At 38.3% G+C, this 19,728-nt stretch overlaps 1 protein-coding gene across 3 annotated transcripts in view; it reads left to right on the forward strand.

The window, feature by feature from the left end:
- Positions 1-19,728, forward strand: part of LOC106719547 (nuclear hormone receptor FTZ-F1 beta) — a 43,601-nt gene that overhangs the window by 22,714 nt on the left and 1,159 nt on the right. The window contains exons 1-16 of one of the 3 annotated variants that reach the window (XM_045686663.1): positions 401-457; positions 544-1,016; positions 3,613-3,728; positions 4,071-4,209; positions 4,727-4,911; positions 5,250-5,415; positions 5,614-5,746; positions 6,467-6,605; positions 6,789-6,895; positions 7,154-7,365; positions 8,011-8,147; positions 8,486-8,566; positions 8,699-8,947; positions 17,750-17,886; positions 18,528-18,643; positions 19,351-19,505. In XM_045686663.1, the coding sequence (XP_045542619.1) occupies positions 929-1,016; positions 3,613-3,728; positions 4,071-4,209; positions 4,727-4,911; positions 5,250-5,415; positions 5,614-5,746; positions 6,467-6,605; positions 6,789-6,895; positions 7,154-7,365; positions 8,011-8,147; positions 8,486-8,566; positions 8,699-8,947; positions 17,750-17,886; positions 18,528-18,643; positions 19,351-19,505 (2,160 nt within the window). In that variant the 5' untranslated portion in view covers positions 401-457; positions 544-928. Of the gene's footprint in view, positions 1-400; positions 458-543; positions 1,017-3,612; positions 3,729-4,070; positions 4,210-4,726; positions 4,912-5,249; positions 5,416-5,613; positions 5,747-6,466; positions 6,606-6,788; positions 6,896-7,153; positions 7,366-8,010; positions 8,148-8,485; positions 8,567-8,698; positions 8,948-17,749; positions 17,887-18,527; positions 18,644-19,350; positions 19,506-19,728 lie in introns of those variants that run through there. The other 2 variants (XM_045686662.1, XM_045686664.1) reach the window with 2 other exon arrangements.

Genomic DNA, 19,728 nt, shown 5'->3' on the forward strand with positions numbered 1-19,728 from the left:
AATGAACTAAAAATGTATTTAAGAGCTTCGTTAGCACTTAAAATATAGAGCATAATATACCAAGTTTAATTTTCATTTTAAAATGACAACCAAGAAGTAAAAAAATATTGATCAATAAAAGTTTCTTTATTAATAAAGTTCATAAAATTCATTCAGCAAAACGCTGACTCATTCAGACTCGATATGATGACGTTTATGAACGTTATCGGCGTCGAGTCTCGGTACTGTAAACAAAGTGCCAATGACACGGAGGTCGTCGTATCGATAGCGCGGCGCAGCACTGGCCGGCAAGGCCGCGGGTACATGTGTCGTAGCGCGCACGTCTACACAACACAAACACCGTCCCCGAATGACGGCTTTATTCCAAATATGAATCGCTCTTGAGTTGAGTTGAGCCTGTGCATTTTGTTTTTTTTTTTAATTTCGCTTGAAATGCGTTCCAATTTATAATCAGCCAGTAGGTTTATTTCAACTTTTTACATTTATTAGTAGTTTATATGTATTCCATTGGTTAGTTTTAATTATAATAATTTTTGTTTTCAGATAAACAAGATGCTGGTTTCATCGGTTTGTTGTATTCGATCCTGTTTACCTTTGAAACTCAACGAAACCTACGATACATCGGAATATGAAAAAACATGTGAATACAGCGCTGTCTTCCAACGACGGGATATCACAAGACTGAATCCCAGGGATGCCTTAATTATCAGTGATGCAAGATGATCGAAGGGGAAATAGATATTTTTCTACGAGAACATTATTCTAAATAGAAATAGTTTTTGAAGAATTTTGAAACAGTATTTTGATAATATTTTTTAAATCGTCGTATGTGTACGGTGCTTAATAGTTAGGGAGGTGAAACAATTATTTCGAATTGTCGATAATAGTGGTTATGTTAGTGTTGTGAGTACAAGGGAAGAACACGACGATGTCAAGTGACGGTGACTCGGTGAAGGTGGAGGGGGGCCATGTTTCCGTCACCACTATCAGCATGTCGGGCCCCGAGACCAGCGATGGTAAGCTAAACTATAATTTCTATACAAATTAATTAACTTTTCATTTATATAATGCATGCTGTTATAAAGTAAACAATCTGCTATCGGATACTTATCGTAAACTGATTATCACAATTGCGATTATGTCGCTAAATAGAAAGTTAATTTACAAATAGTTTTGATATCATTTGATATTTGTTAAAATAAGAATGATAAAAAACCTAAATAAACGGGTAATACTAATAACAGATGAATTACTCCTAATCATCTCTTAATTTCTTCTGCAAAAAGTTCGTTTTGATGATAATAATCATGTTAAAAATTCAAAATACAGCGATTGAATATGTGTTTTTGGCATTTCATTTAAATTTATAGTATACTAGCTTTTGCCCGCGACTCCGTTCCCGCGGAATTTAAAAAAAGGAAACGGGATAAAAAGTATCCTATGTCCGTATCCTGGTTCTCAACTACATATCCATGAATTTTCAGCCAAATCGGTTCAGCCGTTCTTGAGTTATAAATAGTGTAACTAACACGACTTTCTTTTATATATATAGATAGATTTACATAGCAAATTGCAACTAGTTCTTAACGAATGCATGATACTTTAATTGCGTGTTAAAATATTTATGTTAAAGTATTAACATTCTTCAATCGCGCTATATGTAGTCTAGCTACGCAATGTTTTGCCTTTAATTGGCGGTGAGCTAGCGCGGCAGTTGCAGTTTGTCTAGAAAGTTGAAATCCATAAATTATAGTTAAGGGCGCGCGAACTCGCCGATCGGATTTCTCTTAGTTCATAGATAATCTTGTATTTTATAGATTGCACCTTCGCACTATGTTGGTAACAAGTTAAAGGTAAACTCTCACGCTTTTTGCTTTAATTGGGGTTATCAGTAGTCAGCAGAGAAATTATTTATACAAGATAAAGTCAAAATAAATGATAAATAGAGTATTTTCTAATGTCTGTTAGGTATGAATTTGTGGCTTATCCTTCTTTTTACTACATAATATAAATATTATAAATGCAAAAGTTTAGATGGTTCGATGAATGTTTGTTATTAGGTTCAGAACGGCGAAACGGATCTATATGAAATTTTATATACGTATAGAATACAATCAATAGGCTACCTTTGGTTCTAGAAATGTGTACGGTTCTCGTGGGATACGTTTAATTCACATATTTACTCGAAAACTCCGCAATAGTTCAACAAATTGTAATGAAATTTTACACAGATATAAAACATAGTTTTGAGTGACACATGAGATACAATTCCCAGTTCTTTTTTTATTCTACAAGACAAAATCACGGGTAAAAGCTAGTGGTATACGAAATGTGTAGGGTTTACCTCTTCAAGACTTACGCTTAATGAAATTTTAAATGGAAGATGCACTCTGACCTAATGAAAAGAAGCCTACACAATTAATAGATAGTCCAATATATTACAATTTATGTTTTTCTCAGTTATTGCTTCATGTAAATAGAGATGATTGTGATTGCAAATTTACAATTGGCGTAGTTTTTAAATGTGTTTAATATCTACAGGCGAACTTATTTGAAATTATGAATCTTAGTATGAGATTATAGATATGAGACTAGAAATAAAATTTTGCATAAAAGAAGTCATGTCATGGCTAAGGAAAATATTTTTGTATCCACGCTTGGAACGTCCTTAAAAGTAATAAAAACGTATAGTACAATAGTATAATTGTTATTACATCTCATAAATAAAGTTAAGAAATATATAATTATGTCTACACTGTATCTTACGAATCAAAGATATCATAGATAGAGATATAAATGAGATGGAAAAAATTGCGGAACTAACGTTTTTTGTAATCTTATCGATGACATGTCAAAGATATTTTATCTTACAATTACTTTTGGGAAAATTTTACATTAATATAAGCCTACCGCATATACATTTGTGATAACTAGAGATTTTGACAGGGGAATATTCCGATTAGAGTTTGCTGATGGTATATAACCGACTTCAAAAAAGGTGGGACAGATTCAGGAGGGTAAATGTTTTTGCTTTAATATATGTAGGTTTGTAGACTTCAAAAAAGGTGGGACAGACTCAGGAGGGTAAATGTTTTTGCTTTAATATATGTAGGTTTGTATGTATGTCAATTCCATTGAAAAACTCCTGAAAGCCTAACCAATGAACTGATTTCGAGTCATTCGATATTCTAGACCGGAGTTTTTTTTTTTGTTTAACAAATAGTGTTGTTTATTTTATACTCATTTATAATTCAGTTTATAATAAAATAAATGTAAATAAGTTCAAAGGTCGTATTATTTAAATAAAAATAGATTTATCGAAACGAACTTCCTTAAATAAGTGTTAAGATAAGCTGTATTTGCGATAATTATTGTTTACTATGAAAGTACAGGGTGTAATATTTTTTGCGTCAACGTCGTTTTTTTAAAGATTTAATATACGTAGACAGGTGATAATTTTTTTATGTTAATTACACAATCGTGGCAATATATAATTTGGTGAACTCTTTTTTTTTTCAAACTTTTACTTTACTTTACTAAGAATTAAGTTACTTTTTTTTTGTACAGCAGAGATATGTTTACTGAATTATGTTTTAATTTTCAATTTTCCAGGTCAGTTCTCGTACAGTTCAAGCGGAGTGCGCATCAGCGTGTCTTCGGATCCTCACGACGAAGACTCGACTGATGCGGAGATCTCCAAGATCGAATTTACGCAGCATCAATATGAGGTGAACCACAATGATATTCTTTTTATTAGAAGCTTTATCATCTGAGATATTAAACAAGTGACTATCGATAAGTAAAAAATCACAATCAGGAATACAACAAACACAACTCACACTCGTAGTTACAAACAGTAGTAACAACAGTAATAGAAGAGTAGGCAGATGGTACGGACTTCCGTTTGGCGTGGCCATGACACACTTCTCTCGCTTCTTCCTCACTCATACACGTCAGTATCGAGTGCTTTTCGTATCGCCGTTTTTGATTATTTCATCAATTTGTACTTGAACTTATGTGGAATACAAAAGAAGGGAATGTATGTATATGTATGTAATTGTGTGTTGCAGGTCAACATGCGGAATAAGAAAAAGCGGTCGTCCAGCGGCGCCGGCGCGCCGTGCGATGGGGGCAGCGAGCGCGAGCGACCCATGTCGTGGGAGGGAGAGCTGTCTGACTCCGAGATGGTCATAGACACCGTCCACAACGGTATGACACTTGTGCAATCACCAAAACATTTTTGAATACTTATAGAGTAATGAAGACTTTGAGTGAGAATGAACTCAGTAACCTGATTGAGCTGAGCCATGAATTCTAAAGGTGGGTATTCGCGAACCTCTTACGCTCCGAGCTCCCGTAACCACTCTGATGGAGACGGGTACGCGTATCTCCATAGGAACATGCATGTTCCACAGTCCTCTTGTGAACATTGACCCTTTGTGTTCGCCCAATTTACCGCTACCCGTTGGAGCGCTGAGCGCGGAGCGCGCACCGTGCGAGCTCCAAGTTCGCAAATGTATCCACTATGCGGAGCTTTTGCAAGAGCGCGGAGCGCAAGAGGTTCGCGAACATAGTGGATACCTTTAGAATTCATGGCTCAGCTCAATCAGGTTACTGAGTTCACTCTCACTCAAGGTCTTCATTACTATAAGTATTCAAAAATGTTTTGGTCTTTACAGTAGTCTTAATTTTAATAGGTATTATATCGTCTCATCGTCTGTTACAGATGAGAACAGCAGTTCAATAGACATGCAGTCATCACGTGACTCAATAGACACCCTTCGTAACGTGACCATCAAAGCTGAGCCCCTAAAGACTGAAGCCTTCCAGAGCTTCGACGACCAGCGTGTACTGGACTTGAAATACTCAGCGCCATTACAGCCTCATCAGCGCAGTCTTAGTATGAATAGGGTAAGTGGAACAGTAATAGATTGCAACCGTTTTTTACTAAAATTAATTTATTTGTCTTTACTGTATTTTTTTTAGTAAAATTGAGTGTAATATTTCTTCGATCTCAAAGACTGTTTTTGGATTCGGATATGTCTTCAAGAACTATTGGCGCCACAGCAGTTAATTAGTTAAAATTAGTTAATTTAATAACTATTTCGATCATAAAAAATATTATAATTAAGTGAATTGATTTATTTATTTTTTACGTGTCTCAACTAACTTATAAAATGTAGAATTCATAACTCTTTTCTATACCTCTTTTATTTTTTTAAATATTAATAATAAGATTTATTTGTCAGATATCAGTACTAACTGAGAGCGCATCACTGTGCCTGCCACGTCGGCCATCCTCCCCCACACACAGCGCCAAGTCCCTGCTCCTCACAGAGCAGACTGCGCTGCCGCTCATCACACCCTCTGTGGAAGCACAGAACCTCACTATAAAGAAGGAGACGCAGCTATCAGGTATTTTCTTTGCTTAGAGTGGGATAATATATCAATATTGTTACACTACTCTATTATTTTCTTAAGTCTTGCAGGTCTTTGGAATTTTGATATTAAATTTTTTAATTAAAGGGTAAATCTTAAATGAAATATGTCTTTACATCGTGTGAAATATGTAATGATGTGTAAAATGTTTTATATGTGTAATGTTTGTTAAAGAGTTGAAATGCGAGGGTGGTTGTGGCATGGAGAAGTTGGTGGGTCTTCACGGGTCGCCATTGCTGGGCAGGCTGCCACGCGTCCAGTCCAGCGCCAGCACTGACTCCGCTGTGCACTCAATGTACACGCATAGGTTAGAACATTTGTCACTTTGTGTCAATTATTATGTTACAAAAGTAAATGGCGACTATGATTACGAATATATCTATTTAGGGGGCCAAAACCTGTTGCACTCACCCTACATGGTGTGGGATAAGGTCAGGATTGTTTCTGACGGATTATCTGATGGTGATGGCTATTAAATATATTACGTACTTTTATATTTTCTTCTACGAATGTTTGAAAGCGAAATTTACCATTCTTACCTCATCGCTGCTAATAAATTTGCCTAATTCAACAAAACAGGCCTAGTCCAGCAGTTTTTATTTTTGATTACAAGGTGGTAAACGAGTAAACGGACATCTAAATTCGCCGAAATGGCGAATCAACCGCTTAAACTCTTAAACCTTTACATATCCGCAATTATAGATGCGTTGCTTACCTTTAATCGATGGAGGAGGAGACGCACAGAAAGACAATATTTCTCCTTCCTATACGTCCCCTCAGAAGAGGATGGGAAGGGAACATGGATTAAAATTATGCCTCTGACACCACACTCATCAAAATATACGCGAAATTGCTTTCACTTGACGCCTGTCTTCTGTGTGGTCGTGGTATTACACCGGGGGAGCAGATTCATCCGTGCAAACAGATGTTGCTGGCGTTTACCATTGATAAATTGCGTTGATAAAACGGTGATGATGATGAGAGACGTAGATGTAGATGATTTAATTATCACGGTATTGTTTCTCAGTGTGTACAGCAGCCCGTCGGCGAGCCCGCGTCCTGCGCGACACTACACGCCCTCGCTGTCGCGTAACAACAGCGACGCCTCGCACTCCTCTTGCTACTCCTATAGCTCTGAGTTCTCACCCACACATTCGCCTGTACAGGTATCTATACATAGTCTATATACCTCTAGCAGAATGTTAAGGTTTACTCACAGTTTTGACCACAAAAACAACGGAACTAGGAAACTTTCTTCATTTAGTTCACTCAGTGTCCCTGATCATCCGTTTTCCTAAGTGGAAGAGTTACGGAGATGAATGTGGTGTGATGTTATATTATCTTTTTAGCAGAGTCGACAGCCTCACGTGGTGTACCGCGAGCATGAGGATGAGGACACTGCAGACGACCGCCTGCATCACCACCAGGGCATCAGCAGACAGCAACTCATCAACAGGTTACTTGTACCCTAATTTACCCTATAGATAGAGACTGTTATATATAGCCAGAGAGAGTAAGAGAGTGATGACAAGGCACAGATGTTTGCCAAGTTTCTAAGATTTAAGATCAAAGTAGACTTAGAACGGTGATTCAAGGAACCTCGTAAAGTATGCGTTTGTATCCAACAAAATATGTTACCAAGGTTGAGATTACTCGTTTAAATTGGTCCAATTGTTATAATAAAATTAACAAGTATCGTAATTTGTACGTTCAGTCCGTGTCCGATCTGTGGCGACAAGATCAGCGGGTTCCACTACGGCATCTTCTCGTGCGAGTCGTGCAAAGGTTTCTTCAAGCGCACAGTACAGAACCGTAAGAACTACATGTGTCTGCGCGGAGGTAACTGCCCCGTCACCGTCGCCACACGGAAGAAGTGCCCCGCCTGCCGCTTCGACAAGTGTCTCGGCTGTGGCATGAAACTAGAAGGTATACTTTACAATAACATTTATGTTCTAGCAAAGCGTTAGGGCAGAGGTGTCAAACTCGATTTTGCAGATTTAAAAGTCTAAAAGCTCTAAAAACATGTTTTTTCTGTGACACATTGCGATCGTCGTTATTGATACGACCCAAGGACCGGAAGCGGCCCGCGGACCGTATCTTTAACATTACTATGTTAGAGTATCATTAGAAATCCAGTCTTGAAAAGAAATTGTTGGTTTACTATGGTCTAGTCAGCCCTGACTTAGAGTAAGCTCCCTCAGTTGGAATGTAGTGAGCTGATGTTATGATTTGTTGTTATATAAATAGGAGCGTCGGTGACTCATGGGTTAAGCACTTGACTTGCAATCTGCAGGTCCTGGGTTCGAATCCCGCCATGTACCAATGTGTTTTTCGATTTTCGATTTACATATGTACATTTATCCGACGTTCTTACAATGAAGGAAAACATCGTGATGCTGCACATATCTGAGAAGAAATTCAATGATATGTGTGAAGTCAACCAACCCGCACTTGGCCAGCGTGGTTGACTATGGCCTAGTCACCCCTAACTTAGGGTAGGCTCCGAGCCCCTCGGTGGGGACGTATAGTGAGCTGATGATGATGAAATAATAAGGAATACAATCTGTGTAGCAATTCGCGAGGACCGCACCCGCGGCGGGCGCTCCACGTACCAGTGCTCGTACTCGCTGTCGGGCGCCGCCTCCACAGGCTCGCTGCTCTCTGCGCACGCGCCGCCCACAATGCGCCACGCCAGCAGTCTCAACATCGTAAGTACATAACACGCAACATTCACCTCAGAGCGTAGTCTTCTATTTGGTGTTGTCCACTCTCGATTCTTACACATACATACATCTCCGCATACATGCTGGTCGGTTTTAGGTGCTGTTAAGTTAATACCGACTTATCTCACCCCGTGGTCTTAAGTAAAACTAAATTACAATAACATATTAGACCTCCACTGTCTGTGTCAAAAGACTTTACAACTTGATTTACAAACTAGAATCGAAATACATAGGATTGCTTCAAGTCTTACTGTAGATATCTTGCTCGAAGGACCAAACGCTTGCTACTTTTAATTAATCCTCACATGTTAAACTTATTTCAGGTAAATGGTCCAGGGTCTTACAGCAGTCGAGGGGAAGCAAGTAACAGCCGATTGACGCCAGAAATTCCTACATTATTGCAGGTAGGAACTATCTAGACGTTTCTGTTAAGGAGTACTTACGTTATTTACTGTAAAATATTACATCTAATAAGATGTGAGATATGAACATTACTTGTTTATTGATCAAGACTGAATCAGTAAGATGTATTGCAGGAAATAATGGACGTAGAACACCTGTGGCAGTACAACGAGTCTGAGCTGAGCCGGCTGGGGAAGTCGGGCAGTGGGGCTGGGGCAGGCAGTGGGGCGGGGGCGGGGGCCAACCCTCTGCTGGCAGCCAGCGGCATCACACCGCACACCTCCAGCGCGGACCTGCTGGCCGACCTCTGTCACATCGCTGATCACCGCCTCTACAAGATCGTAAAATGGTGCAAGAGTCTGCCGCTGTTTAAGAATATATCGGTACGTACGAATATTTACACATATGTATACGTACTCTACGTGCATGTACGTACTGTTACATCCCTTGATTGCACTCTATAATGCACACCCTAGCTATCTTCCTGCCCATCCAGCATTCCTATAACCTTTATATACTTCTCATCGCTACCCGGCCCAGTCAGTCTCATCCCAGCATCCTATCTATCCGGACGGTTGTCCAAAAATTAAATATAGTTTTTTTTAAAAAGACTTCATACCCGAGGCTCATAACATTTTGGTGGCAGCGCAAAGGGATTCTATAAAGATTCCCAGGTCCGTCTCCTAATTCAAAACGGTCATCCAAACAATTTTCAACGAGTATCCAGTGAATATCCAGTGAATATCCTGTTAATTGACTTAAATAAGTGGCATCCAGACAAGTGCAGTGAATTCATAGTGAACACCCCTAGTGCCAAACGTGTCTAATCACCCAACTAGCCGAGCGACGAAATGATTGCTGTAACGAGATCCATCGTTATCACATTCTGCACACTGCAGTAAGTACTTGTTATATCATATTGGTCATTGCGATTCTCAAACTTTTAATAATCAAACCGTATCTTAATTGTTAATAATATACTCGATTTATTTTGTTATACACATTACCGTGTTATTTTGTATCTAATTGCCTTTTACTGTATTAACTGCGCTTTATTGTGTAATACTACATTTCATTGTTCTATACTGTACCCATTCACATTTAATTTAATATGATGTCTGAAGCTAGAGTACCAAGCCCTAAACCCGAAATTAATGTGACCGATGCAGAAGACGATGGACAAATGTCCTGTCCCCCTATATCGGGGCCTGTAACTAGGTCCCAACAGAAAAGGAAAATAAACAGTAGCAAAATAGAATTAGATTTATCAACCTTACTCAAATTTATAAAACCTTACGATGGCAGCCGCGAAACCTTAAACTCTTTCCTTGTCAATTGCAACAACGCCTATGAACTAGCTTCAGAAAACCAAAAGGATATATTATTTAAATATATACTATGCCAACTCCAAGGGAAAGCACAAGTAGCGTGCTCCGTTAAAGAATTCGCAAATTGGGCCCAACTTAAAGAGTTTCTGAAAACGCAATTCACAGAACGCAAACATTATGCGCACTTGCTGATGGAGCTGCAAGAATGCAAGCAACGAATTAATGAACCCGTGAGCCAGTACGCTCTTAGGATAGAGGCGTGCCTCTCGCAACTGTTAACCGAAATTTCCATCTCTCATGGGCACAAAGCTCGAGAGATGATAGGACGCACCGCTGCAATGGAGGAACTAGCCCTCCATCATTTCCAGTTAGGCTTAACGCCTCGCATTTCGAACCTAGTTAGATGTAAATCGCCTAAAACACTAAACGAGGCAATAAATGCAGCGATTTCAGAGGAAAAGATACAAATGTTTTACCAACACCACCACCCTAACACACGTAACGATAGACCAAATTCATCAAGACCAACAACAACACTAACACCTCGTTATTCGAATCAGCAACCGAGATCCTTCCCCACAACACAATATAATTCAAGGCCGAGCAATTTTTCCAACTTATTCTGTAGATACTGTAAAACTCCAGGACACACCCTGGAACAATGTAGGAAGAGAGAGTACAACAACAACCGATTCAAGGTAGATCAACCGCAACAAAGACAACAACAACGCGTACATTTTGTAAATGACATAAACGACGAACACATGGATGAACAAGAAGGCTATGATACAGTAGACAGTATCCAAAAAAACTAGATATCGTCTCGTCCCGGTGTCGTACGGGACCTTCCTCCATAAAAAGCGACACCAATCAAGTAGTTAAACCAAAACCAACCCTTTCGCGTGTCAAACCTATTCCTAAATACCCACGACCGACAAACAGGGTAGCCAGCCCCAAACCTACGGTCCAGCCTTTACAGGAATCGTTACATGATTGCCTTTCAAAGGACTCTATACCCACGCAGCAGCATAGTGATGTTGAACTGCCACACTCTTCGAAATCCACGCTAAAAAGGGAAATCAAAAATCCATCGGATTCATCTAAAATAGACGTTTTCGAAATAACAAACAATCCTGCAAAAATGCTACTACCACACGTCCTTGTTGAAACCTCTATTTCAGAAATCCCATTATCCTTGTTAGTAGACTCCGGTTCTTCGGTAAGCTTATTAAAATATTCTTGTTTAGAACAACTTCCAAAACTTAATAAAGAAATAATCCAACTAAAGGGGATTGATTCTTCCGAAGAAGCTATTAGAACCAGAGGCCATTTTCAATTAAAACTGAAATTACCCAAAGGTAGCATATCTCATAAATTCCACGTAATTGATAAAATACACTTGCCTTATGATGGCATCATCGGTTCTGATCTATTAAACGCACATAGCTGCAACATCGATTATAACGAAAATTCTCTCCATGTGAACAAGACATCTCTCAAATTATTATTCCATGATCCCGCATATTTGATTCCACCTAGAAGCGAAGCTATTATAGAATGTTCTGTTGCAAACCCCAAACTAAAAGAAGGGTTGATCTTGGACCAGAAACATTCGAAAGGGCTGTTGATTGCAAACTGCCTAGTCCGTGTTAAAGGAAATAATAGGGTAAATATTTCAGTCGTAAACACGTCTGACGAAGCCATAACCGTCAAATCAAACCTTAATCTTAAACTTACCCCGGTCGATCCTACAGAGTTTGAGGAAAAGCCAAATAGTCCAGTCAATCACGTAAACGTTTCAGCCGATACCCTAGAACGAACTAGAGAGGTGCTTAAACAATTACGAGTATCACACCTTAATAATGAAGAAAGAGAAGCACTCTTTCAAGTATGTTCCGAATTCTCCGACATTTTTCATCTACCCCATGAAAACCTGACTTACACGAACACTCTACAACACGAAATCAAGACAACTACAGACGTTCCAATCCACACCAAAACATATCGATTTCCAGAAATACACAAAACAGAAGTAAAGCAACAAATAGATAAAATGCTCAAGCAAAATATTATAGAACCCTCCGACTCTCCATGGTCCTCACCCATATGGGTAGTCCCAAAGAAACTTGATGCTTCTAATACACGTAAATGGCGAGTTGTAATTGATTATAGGAAACTCAATGACGTCACGATCGGCGACACTTACCCCATCCCACAAATTAACGAGATTCTAGACCAACTTGGCAATAGTAAATATTTTTCAACTTTAGACTTAGCATCGGGATTTCACCAAATCAAGTTAAATGAAGCTGACAAAGCTAAAACGGCTTTTAATGTTCCTGAAGGTCACTTTCAATTCCTGCGAATGCCCTTTGGCCTCAAAAACGCACCCTCCACTTTCCAGAGATTGATGAACTCCGTCCTATCAGGCCTACAAGGCATCCGATGTTTTGTATACTTGGATGACATAGTATGTTACTCGTATGACATCCATTCACATATTGTCAATCTGACCACAATCTTCCAGAAAATCCGAGACCATAATTTAAAGTTACAACCTGATAAGTGCGAGTTCCTACGTCGCGAAGTTTGTTACCTTGGTCATGTCATTACAGAACATGGTGTCAAACCAAACCCGGAGAAAATTCGAGCGGTTAGCGAATTCCCTATTCCGAAATCAGCCAAAGATATAAAATCTTTCCTCGGTCTGGTCTCATACTATCGTCGATTCATTCCAGACTTTTCGAAAATCGCAAAAGCTCTTACCAACCTTTTGAAAAAGGATACCCCATTTAAGTGGGAAAATCAGCAACAACTCGCTTTTGATACATTAAAACACAAACTGACATCCGCCCCACTTCTTATCTACCCAGACTTCACAAAACCGTTTGTACTTACTTGTGATGCTTCGAATCACGCAGTTGGTGCCGTATTGTCCCAGGGACCAATAGGAAAAGACCAACCCGTAGCTTTTGCTTCAAGAACCCTGAACAAAAGCGAAGTCAACTATAGTACTACCGAGAAAGAGCTTCTTGCCATCCTTTACGGTTGTAAAACATTCCGACCTTATCTTTATGGTCACAAATTTCAAATTGTCACGGACCATAGGCCTTTAAAGTGGCTGTTTAACCATAAGGACCCCAGTAGTAAACTTCAGAGATGGCGTCTCAAACTTGAAGAATATGAATACGATATTATATATCGCAAAGGAAAATTAAACTCCGCCGCAGATGCGCTTTCCAGATACCCTGTTAACCCCATATATCCGGAAAATCGCGATTCTCTGAACGCCAACCCTGCTACTGACCCAAATCTTCATTCGCTAGACGAAGATTTAATGGACCTTCTTATATCACCCCCATCATTCCGTTCTGACGAGCTAAATCTGGATAACATAGAACCTATGATACTAAGCCCAGAAGAACCTCCTACAAATTGGCAGAATCCCGAAACCCCACCTACTGACACAACGATTCAACCTGAAATACAAGAAACCATACCCGAAAACTCACCTGCACCTGCCGATCCTGATCCAGAGATAGTTCTCCAAAGTCCTGAAACAACACAGTCGTCCGACGATACCTATACTAAATTCTTGAAATCAACACAGAAGTCATATAACACATGTATTGTCGAACACAATGAAGACTTACTCAAAAGCACAAATAACTTAATAATTATACCAACCTCGATAGACATGGATGAGTCCATGCCTTACATTCAAGAAATATTCCATAACTGTCCTAAACCGGAACGAGATGAATTCAATAAGTTAGAAAGATCACTATATTCCCATCTTCCTCTCACATATGACAATAAAACATATTTATTCTTATTTATAAAGGTACATCATTTCGATAACTACTCATATCCTGATATATTTAAATCTTTAAAGTCCGCACGAGATCAAATAATGATGAATTACCCTACAACAAACGAAATTAGCATATCCGATTTCAAAAATCCATTTGATAAACATTGTTTTACAAAAATCCACAACATGCTAAATTATTTGTTCGACGGAACAAATTTGACAATTCACGTCTACCATAATAATATTATTTATCCCTCCTTGAGCGAGATCCCTAAGATCCTAAAAGAAAATCATGATATCCCGATTGCGGGCCACTTAGGCTCCGCAAGAATGATCAGTCGTATCAAGCAGCGTTTCTTTTGGAAGAATATGCGTAGCGATATCGAAACCTATGTAAAAAACTGCTCATCGTGCCAAACCAACAAGGCCTATCGGCAAATGAATAGGGCGCCGATGGTAATCACCTCCACATCAACTTCCCCATTTGAGAGATTATCCATTGACATAGTAGGTCCCCTGCCCGAATCGGGACCGGGTAAACTCAAATTTATCCTTACTATGCAGGATGATCTTACCAAGTTCTCCCTAGCATATCCCATCCGAAGCAATACAGCAGAAGAGTCGTGCGAGTGTCTATTACACTTCATCTCATTATTTGGAATTCCAAAGTACATTCTCACTGATCAAGGCACTAATTTCACAGCCGAATTATTCAAAAGGACGTGCGAATTTTTGAAAATCAAAAATTTATGGTCCAGTCCATACCATCCACAGACCCAAGGAGCCCTAGAAAGGTCACATTCCACCCTAAAAGAATACTTAAGACCTTATGTAAATACGAATCAAGATAATTGGCCACGATATGTTTACACTGCAATGCTAGCCTATAACACTGCAATTCACTCCACAACTCACTTCTCACCATATGAACTCCTATTCGGACACAAACCACATATTCCCAGTTCTATCTACGATGATATCCCTGGAGCTACTTACCCCGAATATATTCGATTATTACAACATCGTATGAAATACACCCGGGACAAAGCTTTAGAATACATTCAGAGATCTAAAATAAATTCAAAAAATTATTATGATACACGTACTCGTTCCGTAGAGTATAAAGTAGGTGATTATGTCCTACTGAAAAACCATCTAAGGCTACGAAAGGCTCTATCACCTGCATGGAAAGGACCATACAAGGTCGTCAAAATACATGGTAATCATACACTATCATTACTCATAAACAGGCGTCATGTGAAACATCATTATGACGAAGTTAAACTTGTAGAATCTACAAACTTAGGTTAATTAGAATATTGTTTTTATTTTCCTTTTATTTTTCATTTAGTAGTTTTATTTCTATTTTCCCTTTTTATCAATGTTAATCCTATAGTAGGTAATAAGATAGTCTATTATATTAAATAACACCGTCGTCTCCTTTTCCTTACAGCGTACTGGCACTGGGTAACCAACAGTATGTCGAAACAATCAACGCCAGCTCCGGCATGTACTTTGACCCAATTGGTGAACTCCAAGTTAACGTTGGATACCTAGACGTAGTAATTCCATTAGATGTATCTCATATTCCACCTCACATTGAAAATTTAGATACTATAATTAAAACGGTTCAATTTATATGTAATCAAGTCGAAATAAAAATTTCAATTAACTTAGAATGTCAATATGTTTTAGAACCACTGACCGTTAGATACAACGATTTAGTGACGGCATTCTCTTCCATATCACATTTAATGACTCATCGAGCCAAGCGAAGTGCATGGATAGGCGGTGTCGGCGCCTTATCTAAAGTCGTCTTTGGTACTCTAGACGAAGATGATGCTATTAAATACGATAATGCAATAAATTCTATTCAAAATAACGAGTTAAAACTGAGTTCATTATTAAAAGAAAATATTTTAATAACAACTTCTATGTTGTCTAAATTCAATATTACCTTACATAAAATAAAAACCAATGAAGCCAGTCTTAACCGAGCTATCGACAAACTCTCCAGTATAATCCAGAATTCCACTTCGATCCAAAATAAACTTGTTATAAAATCAAAAATTAACTCTATTTTAAATAGTTTGGAAGCAGCCATAATAACTTTATCATTTCAAATAGAAGACATTACCAACTCTATTATATTCAGTAGCCAGAATATTATACATCCATCGATTTTACCGCCCACGGAATTATACCGAGAGCTTGTTAATAACTATATACATTTACCTATAGATAGTAAACTACCTATTAAGTTAGAGTTAAACAATATTCATATACTAATGAATATTTCTAGAGTAAGTTGCTATAGTTATAATCATAACATTGTATTCATTTTGCGTGTACCCCTAATATCCTCTAAAGGATATAATTTATATCATTTAATAGCCTTACCAACCCCACATGTCAGCGAGAAACCTTATTCATTTAGTTTCATTAAACCAAATAACAAATTTATCGCAATGACCAATGATAAGCAATACTACTGCGCCCTCGAATCACTCGAAGACTGCATGAAGTTAAACACATATACTTATATCTGCAACATCAGAACAATATTTTCTACAAATACTAACCCTTCATGCGAGAGTGAGCTGATGACTAAAACTGTGAAGAACCTACCTGTGCAGTGCAATGCAAAATTCGTGTACGGACAATTGGATTTATGGAAACCGATAACAAATAATAAATGGATTTTCGTACAAACACAAAGCAATAAACTCTATTTAGAGTGTCCCGACAACGTAATTACAGAAATGAACATCATCGGAACCGGCATCTTGAAAGTACCTAATGGCTGTATCGCGTACTGCAAAAACACCAAATTGACACCTAATTATAACAACATTAGAATAAAATTTCCAACCATCAAGACAGACTTCAATATAATTAATGACAGTTGTTGTTATTTTGATAAGTATAAAAGACAATTGAGTAACGAGTCACCAATAACACTACAAAACATTGACCTTGATAGTTTCACTCATGAGACAATATCTAAACTAAAATCATTATCCATTGACGCTGAAACATTAATAAATGGAAATCACATTTTAAAATTTGGAACTCATTACTCAATCATAACAATAGTAATTTTAATTTTTATTGTAATCTTTTGTATAACCAAATTGTATCTTTATATTAAAAGTAACAACCGCCCTCCTTGGTTCCTCCCAAAACTTAGCCCAACTCCAAAACCAAATCCAAACCCTGATCCTGCTCCGCCTGTTAAATCAAGCAAACATCGCTCCTCTCCCGAAGAGATCCCTTTACCAAAAATCCGTGTCAATTCATAACCCTCATCTAAACTTCGTAACTTAAACCCCGAAGTTTAGTCTACTGGGGGGAGATGTTACATCCCTTGATTGCACTCTATAATGCACACCCTAGCTATCTTCCTGCCCATCCAGCATTCCTATAACCTTTATATACTTCTCATCGCTACCCGGCCCAGTCAGTCTCATCCCAGCATCCTATCTATCCGGACGGTTGTCCAAAAATTAAATATAGTTTTTTTTAAAAAGACTTCATACCCGAGGCTCATAACAGTACGTATGTATACATGCATATGTATTTTTGTATACTTCGCGAGTTACAGTATTTTTGACTAAGAATGCTTACGTTCTCGTATGCTTGAAACTCAAATTTTGCAAACATAATTTTGAATATTAATGTAATTACGACGCATAAAATATGAACATAAAAAAGACTAACAATTCACAGTTCTTATTCTTCTAATTAAAAAAACATAAAAAAGGGGGTGAATTGTAAAATTGTGTCTCGAGATATCTTCGTCAGGGGGGGGGACTAACAGTTACCCCATCGCCTCAGAGAATTGAACAAGTTTTTACAAAAACCTCTTTGAATAACACCATATTATTGGTAGCTACCATCCCCCCTCCAAGACCTAACTTAGATCATCGACTGGCGACATCCATAGCTCACGATAGTCTACGTAAGAGCCATCGACATGCATATTTTTCTTTGGTTTCTCCTTCTCTAAAAACATTTATTTAAATAATGTGTTAATTCTGTAGATCGACGACCAGATCTGTCTGCTGATCAACAGCTGGTGCGAGCTGCTGGTGCTGTCGTGTTGTTACCGCGGTGTGGGAACTCCCGGTGAAGTGCGCGTTGGCGGCGGCCGCGGACTTACGCTGCATCAAAGCGCCAAGTTAGTTACCTTTATACTCCTCGAATATCTTCGCAGTTAAACAATATCAATGATCAAACAAACATGATTTTACAAAATAAAGACTGACAAGATTATCTGGCTTAGTGGGCATAAGTCAAATTAAATTATTCCAGCTACACTAGCGCCCTCCTGTTAACGACAAAAATATCACAAGATCCTGTTTGTATTGTAGCTTCTTCTTTTATGCTATTTCCTATGTCTAAATAGGTTTAATATATATTCTGATAGAACAACCCGCGATAGCAGCGCCTCTCACCAGTTCGGATATACTTGTTTGACTATAGACTAAACCAGGGATTCCCAAAGTGGTCGATATTGACCCCTAGCGGTTGATATTGAACTTAAAGCATTGCTAATGCTCACACGGTCTTCTTCTATTGACCTAAGTCAGATTTAAAAAAAAAAGAATAATAAATCTTTAAAGTAGGTAATTTGGCAAGATAATTAATCGGATCCCTGGACTAAACAAATATACAAAAAGAACAAATATATAAAAGTTATAAAACTCATAATGTCTCTTTATAACAAGATTTCTCTATTGACAGTGTTTTTATTTGATTGACTTTTTTTTAAATAAATTATACAGTTTGTATCTGTACATTGTTGTTTTTTTTTGTCAGATTCGGTCTAACTCCGTGTATAGAGCGCATGTTGAGTTTCACCGACCACTTGCGGCGGCTGAGAGTTGACCGCTACGAGTACGTCGCACTCAAAGTCATCGTACTGCTCACTTCAGGTTCATATTTAAAAATTATCCTGCTCGAAGGACTATTAAAATGTTGCCTTTATTCTATTTTCAAATTCCAATTAAAAAAACTGTTACAAATATTATTTAGAACTAAACCTGAATGTATAACGGATAAAAAAAAAATTGAAATCTCTTCATTATATTTTCTACATCTTACTTTTTACTAATGTTAAATGCGAAAGTTTAGATGGATGGATATTATTAAGTATCTCCAAAATGTCTTAAAGGATCACGATGAAAATTGGCACAAATGTAGAACACAGTCTGGAAAATTTGCTATTTACTAAGTTTTTTTAAATTGCACACGGTCGAAGTAACTATTAGAAGTTAGTTCTACATAAAAATCTCGGAAATCCATTGGAATGAGGAATTAAAGAGTTATCTTAATCCAATTATCGAGTGTTTTGTAGCATTTAGCATTTGCCTAATTTTATTCCTCTTTCCCTTCCCACCCTTTTTTTATAAGAGAAGGATGGGAAGGGGAGTTGGATTCGATGAAGGAGGAGATGCATTGGAAGGTTAAAATACTCTCTTTTTGTACGTTTCCTCCTTCGTCGATTGAGGGTAGGCAACGCATTCGCTCGCCATTTCGGCGATTTCATGTAGCCGCTTGCTCGTTTGCTACCTTGTAATATATAAAAAAAAAGTTGTGTTTGTTTCCTTGACTGCTACATTATGTATGATTGTGTGTGAAGACGCGCCGGAGTTGCGCGAGGCGGAGAAGGTGCGAGCGTCGCAGGAGAAGGCGCTGGCGGCGCTGCAGGCGTACACCGCCGCGCACTCACCTGACGCACCTGCTAAGTTCGGAGAACTGCTGCTGCGTATCCCTGAACTCCAGCGTACCTGCCAGGTATACTTCTTTTCAAATATCTACGCGGTATAACTGAGATAATTTACATCAGTTCCCCCCCACAATTATCTTCTACGCAGCAACTTGCGCGCAGTTAAGAGTAACATTGTAGTAACACTGTTTAAGCCCGCAGCAGTACCGGTTAACTACAACACAGTCAAGTGGAAATCTAGAGGTTTAATATCCATTCCCTTTCCCACCCTTTTCTAACAAGGAATGGATA

This window comes from Papilio machaon, chromosome 3 (genome assembly GCF_912999745.1).
Source record: "Papilio machaon chromosome 3, ilPapMach1.1, whole genome shotgun sequence".
Lineage (NCBI taxonomy): Eukaryota > Metazoa > Arthropoda > Insecta > Lepidoptera > Papilionidae > Papilio > Papilio machaon.